General features: G+C 45.4%; 1 protein-coding gene across 1 annotated transcript; it reads left to right on the forward strand.

Moving 5' to 3' along the window:
• Positions 1-4,405: 4,405 nt before the first annotated feature.
• Positions 4,406-11,108, forward strand: LOC142297409 (taste receptor type 2 member 40-like). The gene is made up of 2 exons (XM_075341637.1): positions 4,406-5,111; positions 10,942-11,108. Exons 1-2 carry the CDS (start codon positions 4,406-4,408, stop codon positions 11,106-11,108), a joined length of 873 nt encoding a protein of 290 aa, XP_075197752.1.
• Positions 11,109-12,094: the final 986 nt, after the last annotated feature.

Consider the following 12,094-nt stretch of genomic DNA (forward strand, 5'->3'; position numbering starts at 1 on the left):
GTCATGTGACCAAAGGGATAAAGGGCAGGGACTCCAGGATTCTGCCATCCGTTTGGTTCCTGGACCCCGAGCAAGCACCATGTCTGCCCCATCTGGCAAGCCCACGATCCCGGAGGCCACGCCCGGAACAGCGGCATGGGTGGAAGCCCGGACGACATTAATGTGTTGCCGCTTGCAATCCCAAGTTCCTGATGGAATGATGGGTGGCCGAGATGGAGGAGATAGCTGCGGCCGTGCGGGTGCGAGAAGTGGAGTCAAATTTTGGAGAGCGGGTAAGCGACCCATGCCCCTATGTCCCCGAGGGACTGGCCGCTGCGGCTGAGGGACCCGGTCTGCTCCTGCTCTCCATGTTGCTTCCCTCACCACCCGTGCCGATTGCCGCTGCCCCCCCGCTCAGTCCGCTGCCCCCGACACCGGCAGCGGAGCCCGTCCTGTTCGCCTGTGAGGACCTACCTGGGGAGGCAGCCCGCGGACAGCCACTTGTTCGGCCCGCACCAATCCCGCTTCCCTGGAAGCTCAGCCCTCGGAAGATATCTGTTCCCGAGACGAACCCGCCGGTCCCAGAAGTGACCGTGCCATAGCTGCTCAAGGCTCCGGCAGTCCGCCTGGCCAAGATGGAGGTGGATCCCGGCTGGAAGGAAGCCCAGCAGGTAGCGCTGGCCGATCCCAGATCCCAGGCCTCGGCTAAGGCGTCGCGGGGTTGTAGCTGCGAGGCAGCACCACAGGCCTCGACACAGCAGGGTCCTCCAGTGCAGAAGGTGTCGTTCGTATCCGGCATGAGGGAACTCTGGCTGGGCCCAACCCCTGCGCATAGGGAGCAGGCAGATGCTCCATACTGGGAGCGGCAGCAGAACCAGCTGGGCCGTCAAGGAGAAAGAGAATCTCCGCAGCGCCACCAATCTGGTACGGGGCCCGACCCGGGAAGGCCAAGTCCGCCAGTTCGACCCCCGCCATGGATGGGGGTTTATTTTCGAGCCCGACCTGGAGGCCGAGATCTTTGTCTCCCGGCGGGACGTTAACTCCCACCTGCCGATGGGTCACCCGGACCATGACCTGGAGCCCGGTGAGCTGGTCACCTACACCCAGCATTGCGGGGAGAGGGGATGGTTCGCCCTTGATGTGAAAAGGAGGGTTAGCTGCAGCGTTCCAAGGCGGCCCCAGACCCCTCCCCTGCCATACAGCTCCACAGAAGAAAGTTAAAGTACAAGGTAGCGGTGCCCGGCTACCATGTGCCCGTCCCCGTTGGGAATTTGCAGTTTTACCCCTGTTTACACAATAGACAAGGCCGAGATCTGGCAGGCCACCCAATAACTTTTGGGCTTTGTAAATAGCAGAATGAGAAGCCAGCACAAATTCTAAACTGTACTTATTAATAAATGGAGATTTTTGGCAAAATATTGCAATACTTTGAGCTACCCCGCCACTCCACGGCAAATCTCAAGGGGCAGTCCTACACTAATATTATATTTCTCTGAGCAGCACTTGCCTGGGCCTGTCCCGCCCACAGCTGTGATGTCAGTCACAGGTACGGGATTGCAAAGCATCAGGTAGGTGCTGTTTTAAATAGTCCTGCTTTTAAGGTGTGAGGCCGCATGGCACCCTTCAGAGAAATATAATATTAGTGTAGGACTGCCTCCTTGAGATTTGCCGTGGAGTGGCGGGGTAACTCAAAGTATTGCAATATTTTGCCAAAAATCTCCATTTATTAATAAGTACAGTTTAGAATTTGTGCTGGCTTCTCATTCTGATTTTTTCTTTGTAAATAGCCCCTTGGAACACCCTTTCGTGTCCGCAGTCTCCGGAGAGGCTGGTTGGAGGAAGGGCCTGTGGCAGAGTAGGCTGGGGTCCTGTCACCATGGCAACCAGTGACTACCCTCCGGGGCCAGGGGTCCCCTGGACGTGGGGCCTCTTAGAGACTGCCAGATATGGAACTTTGTACCTGGCCCGTTGTGGGCAACACCGGACCCCTACCCGATTCCTGGCCTGGGGAAAAGGGGTGCTGACCTGTACTTAGAGGCAGCATCAATGGGTAGGTTTGCTTGGGTGGGCAAGTGAAAGGACCCGGTCCGGTTTAATAAAAATGTTTTATATATATTTAGCAACGTTAAAGTAACATGCATCCCGGAAGGGATGATTCCACCACTTGCTTTTAATGTAAATAATGTTATTATAATTGTGCATGTTTTTCCCGTTTTTTTATCTTTTGCAGTTCAAAATAAACTGGTAGTGGTCGGACAGCCCGCGGACGGTCTGTATTAAACCAAGTGGGAATGTGACGCCCTGGACTAGCCAGGTAGTCACAGGTAGGCCCTTGCACAACACCCGTCCCCTAAAAAGGGTAACATCAGCCAACCTTTAAAACCCAAGTCACCTCCCTCAGGGTTTGTACAGTGTTAGAATTCCAATCACGGGAATATTGTGTCGTCAACAAAGAAACATTAGCAGCAGTAGTTCAAGTGGCAAAAGCAATTTCTATGAGTTTTGGCACACATTTTTTAGACCATCACGTGCACCACAGAACAGAGTAGAAGTCTGACACTTATGAACAGCTGGAGAGGGTGGTGAATGAGTATCTAGAGCTCAATATCGATGCCATAAAGATTTGACCCTTTTGCATTTTGATCTTCAAAGATGGAAGAGTCGCCTGTCACGTCATGGACGTTTTGGCCTGCCCTGCCCCAATATACTCTCACAACGTGTCTTCTGTGCTACTGAGGATGTATTAATGGATAAGCGCATCCAGTTGTCCCCTGAAAGCATAGACCACCTAACTGTCATATAGATGAACAAGTCGTGGTTTTCAAATGACGTTGCTACCCCAGTCCCAGACTGTGCAGACTAGGCGTTGGTGTAGGGCAGTGTTCTGGGAGCAAGAGGCCTACGCCTTTCTGTCAATATTCTATGAGTCTATGATCTTGCTCTCTCTGGTGAAGGTAAAAATGTTGGTTCAGGCCTTGTTACAAAGGTGGTCCCATGCCTCCAGGTTGCTTTGTTGGACTATTTGTAGTATGTGCCAATTGTTGCCACTTTTCCTGTTGCCTGCCCTTAATTTCTGGAAATATTGAGACTCCAAATAGGGTCTCCAAATTGTCTTTTGTCTGTAGTGCCAGGGTTCTGGGAGCAAGAGGCCTATGCTGGTCTGTCATCTTACTGTTTCCGGTAAAGATATAAATGTTGGTTCATGCCTGGTTACAGGGCCGGCCTAAAGCATCCATGTTGCTTTGTTGGACTATTTGTAGTCTATGGAAATTGTTGCCACTCTTCCTGTTGCCTGACATTAATTTTTTGAAATGTGGAGTCTATAAGTAGGGTCTCCAAATTGTCTTTTGTCTGCAGTGCCAGGGTTCTAAGAGCAAGAGGCCTACACCTGTCTGTCATCTTGCTGTTTCTGGTGAAGGTGTTGGTTTAGATCATATAACAAGGCCCAAACATCCAGGTTTTGTTTTAGGACTATTTTTAGTCTGTGTCAATTGTTGCCACTTTTCCTGTTGGCTGACCTTAATTTTTGAAAATGTAAAGACTCTAAGTAGGTTCTCCAAATTGTCTTTTGTATGTAGTGAGAAGGTTGTGGGAACAAGAGTTTTACGCCTGTCACTCATACACACATAACTGTTAGCTAGATAGGGATGATTGTCGCGATTCCATAGGAATGAGACAGTCAATAGGTCATCAAAGTGATGTATTTCAAAGAGTTTCAGAGAAAGCTCTTTTTTTTTAAGGAAAATGTGTTTTTTCCAGAAGAAGGAGAGAGGTTTTCTCTGAAACGCATTGAAATAAATCACTTTGATGACCTATTGACTGTCTCCTCTCTATGGCAGTGCAGTAATCATCCCTATCTAGCTAATGCTTATCATCTATTCAACATGGAGCCGCAGCAGTCATTACTTACAAGCGTCTATAGTTAGTTGCTACTCGCACAGCTATACATGGTAAGCCTCCCGATTTGATCACCTCCCCGGTATTATCTGATAAGACCCTATTTTTTGCGCTCCTGTCTTCCAGCTTCTTTCTGCATGTTAGCCGCACATGTCAGCGGTTCAAATCAGCTGACATGTGCAGGGATCACCACCAGCTCTCCACAGCAGCCGGAGGTCATCACGCCTTCATGATTTAGGACGTACCATTACATCCCTGGTTGTGCAGGGGTTAAGAATAATATCATCCCAGGTAAAACAAAATACTCCCTCCTCCATTGGTTTTGTAAGTGAATCTGTGTAAAATATTTTCATAGTCCTTCTTTCGGATCTAAAATTTGCATTGAAATGAAAAAGATGCCTGAAATTTACATGTGAAACCGACATGAAATCTGTATAAAGCAGATGAGTGACTGGATCATAACACAAAGGCTTCTTCCCTGCAGACGAATCACATTATCTATCTCAGAAGAAAGACTATGATGGATATAATGGGACTTGTTCTCCAGTATATTTTTCTATCTGTCTTGTATATTGAGTGCATTGTGGGGATCATAATGAATTTTTTCATTGTAGCTGTAAATTTCATGAGATGGAAAACCATGAGATCTTTTCATATTGGTGATAAAATCTTGAGCTCTTTGGCCACTTCCAGATTCTTGTTCATCTTCAATGTCTTTGTGAGTTACCATCCTCCTCTAGAAAGGTTTTGGGCAAACAGAAACCTTCAGGCCATGTCTACAATGGCAGTAGTTACAGCGTTTCTTCATTCTACTAATCTCTGGTTTGCCACCGTCCTCTGTGTCTTCTACTGTGTGAAGATTACAAACTACAACTGGAAGTTCTTCATCTTTCTAAAGGACAAGATGTCCACCTTCTTCCCAAGATTCCTTCTGGTTTCACTACTGATTTCCCTATCTTTTAGTCTTCCTTTTGGCTGGTGCGTTTTTAAACCACAGATACAAAATGCAACAAACCTGACAATGGAAAATATGACTTTATCCAAAGTCGGCGTCCATGAAAATCATCATACCATGTTCCTGCTGTTCCTCGCAGGCTCCTGTCCACCATTCTTAATATTTTTGGTTGCCAATTTCCTGTTACTCCATTCTCTTTGGATGCACACCAGACGGATGAGGAACTCTGGCTCCAGTTTTCGAAGCCCAAACTTAGAGTCTCACTTTAGTGCCGTAAAGAGTATGAGCTCCTTCTTAGTGTTACACATTTTGTACTTTATTTGTTCGAGTGTGTATTTTACGGGTGGAGTGTACAGTAGTCGAATTGAATTTTCCATCATTTCAACTGTGATATCCAGCCCTCCCTCCCTGCACTCCCTGTACATCATCTCATGTAACACTCAACTAAAAAAGATATTTATATCAATCTTTCATGGTCTTACATGCTGCAGTCAATAATAAGAATTGTAAAATATTTTTTAGATATTTATTATATTTATCTGTAAATCTTGTCAGTAACAACCTCATGAATAGAAGTGATTTACATAGACGTAGCTTAGCAAACATTTCACATATCAATTAATTAATTTGATAAGTATAAAAGTGATATAACGACAGTGAGATAAATACCGTGCATTGTAATATATTCATTAAATAATAATGTAATTATAAAATAAACATTAACATACTGTATGTGCATGTGACAAATCATTGAAGGGATTTTCCAGTACTTTCTATTGATGAGAAAGAGGAGGCCTGGCTCGACTGTAGGTGGTGCTCTGGAGAAAAATAGCAAAATACAAGAATATGTAACTCCGGCACTCAATAAGAAAAAAATGGGAGAAGTCCAGAATGCAAATATGCTTAACAGAATAATTTTATTGAGAAAAATTGATGCAAGGAAATGGACAGTCAGTGACGTTTCGGCTATGGTAGCCTTTGTCAAACATACTGTCTAAATGACAAAAAACAGAAAAACATTTTATCAATAACCAATTTTACATATACATATTACATCATAGTTACAATATGAATATTCCATAACAGAAAGAAATAGTGAACACAATGCATATAGAATCATTGGCAATCGTAACAGGAAAAGCCAGAATTGATGAAGATTTGTGCTGACGCGGAAATGTGAATGTTGAGAGAAATATGCACGACGCGTCTGGAAAGGATAATTCGTGGTATGGTAAGTAGACCCAGTGTGATATACCAAGGTGTTTGTTACATGTACGGACATGCACTCACCAGCAGGGGGCCTATTGAAACGAAACCTTGTAAATGATGCAGTGCCTACAAGTAATATTCAACCCCCTGCAGGTTTAGCAGGTTTGATAAGATGCAAATAACTTAAAGCCTGCAAACTTCAAACAAGAGCAGGATTTATTAACAGATGCATAAATCTTACAAACCAACAAGTTATGTTGCTCAGTTAAATTTTAATAAATTTCAACATAAAAGTGTGGGTCAATTATTATTCAACCCCTAGGTTTAATATTTTGTGGAATAACCCTTGTTTGAAATTACAGCTAATAATCGTCTTTTATAAGACCTGATCAGGCCGGCACAGGTCTCTGAAGTTATCTTGGCCCACTCCTCCATGCAGATCTTCTCCAAGTTATCTAGGTTCTTTGGGTGTCTCATGTGGACTTTAATCTTGAGCTCCTTCCACAAGTTTTCAATTGGGTTAAGGTCAGGAGACTGACTAGGCCACTGCAACACCTTGATTTTTTCCCTCTTGAACCAGGCCTTGGTTTTCTTGGCTGTGTGCTTTGGGTCGTTGTCTTGTTGGAAGATGAAATGACGACCCATCTTAAGATCCTTGATGGAGGAGCGGAGTTTCTTGGCCAAAATCTCCAGGTAGGCTGTGCTATCCATCTTCCCATGGATGCGGACCAGATGGCCAGGCCCCTTGGCTGAGAAACAGCCCCACATCATGATGCTGCCACCACCATGCTTGACTGCAGGGATGGTATTCTTGGGGTCGTATGCAGTGCCATCCAGTCTCCAAACGTCACGTGTGTGGTTGGCACCAAAGATCTCGATCTTGGTCTCATCAGACCAGAGAACCTTGAACCAGTCTGTCTCAGAGTCCTCCAAGTGATCATGAGCAAACTGTAGACGAGCCTTGACATGACGCTTTGAAAGTAAAGGTACCTTACGGGCTCCTCTGGAATGGAGACCATTGCGGTGGAGTACGTTACTTATGCTATTGACTGAAACCAATGTCCCCACTGCCATGAGATCTTCCCGGAGCTCCTTCCTTGTTGTCCTTGGGTTAGCCTTGACTCTTCGGACAAACCTGGCCTCGGCACGGGTGGAAACTTTCAAAGGCTGTCCAGGCCGTGGAAGGCTAACAGTAGTTCCATAAGCCTTCCACTTCCGGATGATGCTCCCAACAGTGGAGACAGGTAGGCCCAACTCCTTGGAAAGGGTTTTGTACCCCTTGACAGCCTTGTGACCGTCCACGATCTTGTGTCTGATGGCCTTGGAATGCTCCTTTGTCTTTCCCATGTTGACCAAGTATGAGTTCTGTTCACAAGTTTGGGGAGGGTCTTAATTAGTCAGAAAAGGCTGGAAAAAGAGATAAGTAATCCAAACATGTGAAGCTCATTGTTCTTTGTGCCTGAAATACTTCTTAATACTTTAGGGGAACCAAACAGAATTCTTGTGGTTTGAGGGGTTGAATAATAAATGACCCTCTGAATAAACTTTTCACAATTTAAAAAAAAAATAAAAAAAGAAATAACATTCTTTTTTGCTGCATTTCACACTTCCAGGCTGATCTACAGTCCAAATGTCCCAATGCCAAGTTAATTCTGAATGTGTAATCCTGCTAAATCTGCAGGGGGTTGAATACTACTTGTAGGCACTGTAGATCTTCACTGTAAATCGATCATATGTATAAGAGACTACAAGGATGAAGAAGAGGTAAAAAGATCATGTAAATAAGAAAGAAATCACATGCGCCTCATATCATTTATAGCAATTAGAGCCCTTAATTACCTGTATATCCAAGAATCGATGTGCTCGATTTAACAAAATCTGGTCCTAAATAGATACGTGTCCTAGAATACTGTGTTTCTGTGAATATACAATACGTATAATGATCTATACAAAATACAAGAGTAGCATATACGTTAATAGAGGGATATATTATTTTGAGAAGACAAACAACATCTACCTGCACAGCGCTTATACGAGGGAAAGTAAGCTGTAAACCACAGTGGTGGGGAGCAAGTCTGCCAGTATGAAAGAGAGTCAGACAAGTAGAAACTTGTCTGTCTCTCTTTCATACTGGCAGACTTGCTCCCCACCACTGTGGTTTACAGCTTACTTTCCCTCGTATAAGCGCTGTGCAGGTAGATGTTGCTTGTCTTCTCAAAATAATATATCCCTCTATTAACGTATATGCTACTATATGCTACAGCGATCTCATTGGGGTCACGGATTTTGTGACGCACATCCGGTCGCTTTAGCGATGCCGTTGCGTGTGACACCTTTGAGCGATTTTGCAATGTTGCAAAAACGTGCAAAATCACTCATCGTTGACATGGGGGTCCATTCTCAAATATCGTTGCTGCAGCAGTAACAAAGTTGTTCCTCGTTCCTGCGGCAGCACACATCGCTCCGTGTGGCACAGCAAGAATGAGGAACCTCTCCTTACCTGCCTCCCGGCCGCAATGCGGAAGGAAGGAGGTGGGCGGGATGTTCGTCCCGCTCATCTCCGCCCCTCCACTTCTGGGCGGCGGTTCAGTGACCCAGCTGTGACGTCGCTGTGACGCTGAACGAACCGCCCCCTTAGAAAGGAGGTGGTTTGCCAGTCACAGCAACATCGCAGGGCAGGTAAGTAGTGTGACGGGTCTGGGCGATGTTGTGCGCCACGAGCAGCGATTTGCCCAAGTCGCACAACCGATGGGGGCGGGTACCCACGCTAGCGATATCGGTCACGGTATCGCAGCGTGTAAAGTGGCCTTTACTCATTTTTGTGTCATCTGCCTTGGCGTGACAGTAAAGGCTGCTTTACATGCAGCCACATCGCTAGCAATGTCGCTCATGAAAGCACCCGCCCCCGACGTTTGTGCGTCACAGGAAAATCGCTGCCTGTAGCGCACAATATCGCTAGGACGCGTCACACATACTTACCTTCCTAGCGACGTCACTGTGGGCGGCGAACAACCTCTTTTTTAAGGGGGAGGTTCGTGCGCCGGCACAGCGACGTCACACAGTGGCCCGCCAATAGAAGCGGAGGGGCGGAGATGAGCAGCCGCATTAACGACACGCCCATCTTGTTGCCAGCAGGACGCAGGTACGTTGTTGTTCGTCGTTCCCGGGGTGTCACACGTAGCGATGTGTGCTGCCTCAGGAACAACGAACAACCGGCTTCCAGCACGAGCAACGACATTTTGAAAATGAATGACGTGTCAACGATCAACGATTAGGTGAGTATTTTTGATCGTTAACAGTTGTTCGTAGGTGTCACACGCAACGACGTTGCTAATGAGGCCGGATGTGCGTCACGAATTCCGTGACCCCAACGACATCTCTTTAGCGATGTCGTTGCGTGTAACGTGGCCTTAAGTCACGTGATTTAGTCATGACATCATAGTTGCAGCCTGAAAACAAAGACCAGAAGAGTAGGAAAGAGGAATAGCTGGTCCTCAGGAGAATAAGTGACCCTTAATTTAATGTTTTTCCCCAAGCACTAGCCTCAAGGCATTAAAAGAATTACAACAAAAATATATATATACACACAGGTCCATATACTGTATACACACACAGGCACATATACTATATATATATACTACATATACACACAGGCAGAAACAGACACAATGCTATGAGTAAGGACCTCACGGTCTGAAACGCGTAAGCGGTGTGTATTGGTGCCAGTACCTTGTTTTATTGTGGGCCATGTTTTTTAATGAATTTTTGAAATAAAGAAAATTGATTTTATCTGGACGAGTGCTGGATCTCCTTCCACTCACTAGTATCCTGGACTGCCCGGCGTCTTGTTTCCCTGCACCGCCCAGTATCAAGTGGACTCACAGCCAGTAATATGGACACTAAATAGGTGAGCTGAAAGAAACCCCCCTTTTTTCTGGATTTACACAGGCACATACTGTATGCTATATATGCACACAGGCACATATACACATATACTATATATACACACAGTCATATATACTATATACACAACCAGGCACATATACTATAGTTACATACACAGGCACATATACTATACTGTATATACGCACATGCCCATATACTGTATATACACAAAGGCATATATACACACTTTTTATGCACAGAGATACATATACTGTATACACACAAGCACACACACATACTATACATACACACAGGCACATATACATTATATACACAGAGGCACATACAGATATACAGGAACATGTACAGGCATATATTCTTTATACACACATAGGCACATATACTATTTATGCAGAGATACATACACTATATACACACATCAGAAATACATTCACATACACTATATATACACACAGGCACAATTATATACAGTACATGTAACATAGGTATGTAAAAACAAACAGACAGATTCAACAAGTGTATACTCACCTCTCTGTTTCTTCATAAGTTGCTGATGACTCTTGGAGTTTATCCTGCACTTCCTGTCCTGCTGTGGATGTGGAGGTGTGTGGCCTCCATCTTCCTGCTGCCCCTCATCTCTCCCCTCTCCTCCTACAGGAACTCTTGTAATTTTCTCCCCCGCACTCTTAGCTGGGGCTGGGGCAGAGTGAACTGCAGAGCAGTGCTGCAGGGCAGCTTTCCATAGGAAGGACATCCTGGTTCTGGGACCAGTCAGAATTCACCAGCATCCTTGTTAGTCAGTTGGACTCTGAAAATAAACAGGAATGACCCTCCTTTGTTTTCTGGTAAAGAGCGTCATTTTATTGAAGTCTGTCCCTCAGTTTGTAGGTAAAAAAGAACATCTGTTACCTGGCTTACCCATAGAAGTGTGGTGATGGACAATCAGGGTGCATGTTTGTATTCCACATGTAATTCTTGCTTTGTCCTGACAACAGAGGTGGTGCTAGACAGCAGGACTGAGAAAATGTCTGTATTGTTGTACAATGGAACAGGAGTCAGCATGGAGGATATTCTGTTTGTAAGAACTCAGGGGCCCACCTGCAGTATGTTAACTAGAGATGAGCGAGCCTCTGAAGGCTCTAGTTCGGTTCAGTTCATCTAACGGAGGCCCCGTTCGAAGAACGTTCGACGAACCGTTCAACGAACCTCTCGAACCCCATTGAAAACAATGGAAGCCAAACACAAACATAAAAAAAACCACATAGAAAACACCTTCAAAGGTGTCCAAAAGGGGACAAACAACTCCCAAGACACCACAAACACATGGGAAAGTGACTAGGACATATACTCTTGCGAAAACAAAAGAGCTACATGACTAAAAGGAGGAGGAGACAAAGATATAGGCATGTCATGCCCTTCTAAAATCATGTAAAACAGCAAGGGGACTACAAGCAGAGTCTCCCTTTTTTCAAAAAATTGGGCCACACACACCACTTCAGTGGCAGCACTTGTGCCCTAGTTGTACACTTCACAGGTAGATTTGCATCAAGAACATTCCAAAATACGGCAGCCTTTACTCTCACCAGGATGACACAGGGGTAGTAAAGTCCTTGCGGATCAATGACTTGTTCATCTTGATGAACGTTAGTCTGTCCACATTGTCACTGGACAGACGCGTGCGCTTACCTGTCAGCACACACACAGCAGCACTGAAGACACATTCAGAGACAACGCTGGCTGCGGGACACAACAAGATCTCCAAGGCGTAACTGGAGAGCTCAGGCCATTTTTCAAGATTTGAAGCCCAAAATGAGCAAGGCTCCAGTTGCTAAGTCATGGCATCGATGTTTATTTGGAGATACTCCTGTATCATCCTCTCCAGCCGTTGACTATGTGTCAGACTTCTTGTCTCTAGTGGCCTTGCATTGGATGGTCTAAAAAAATTATGAAACGATTCCATAAAATTGCTGTTACCAGCACCAGATACGGTGTTGCTGGTACGGTTTGACTGATGATGACGAGACAGTCCCATGCTTGGCAAGTTACAACTGGGAGATTCACTCCGTGCACCACTGGTGTTTGGTGGAAAAGCCGGGCTATGATTGAGTAACAGCTTCTGCTGATACTGCTGCATATGTGCGTCCCTTT

The sequence above is a fragment of the Anomaloglossus baeobatrachus genome, chromosome 3 (genome assembly GCF_048569485.1).
Source record: "Anomaloglossus baeobatrachus isolate aAnoBae1 chromosome 3, aAnoBae1.hap1, whole genome shotgun sequence".
NCBI lineage: Eukaryota > Metazoa > Chordata > Amphibia > Anura > Aromobatidae > Anomaloglossus > Anomaloglossus baeobatrachus.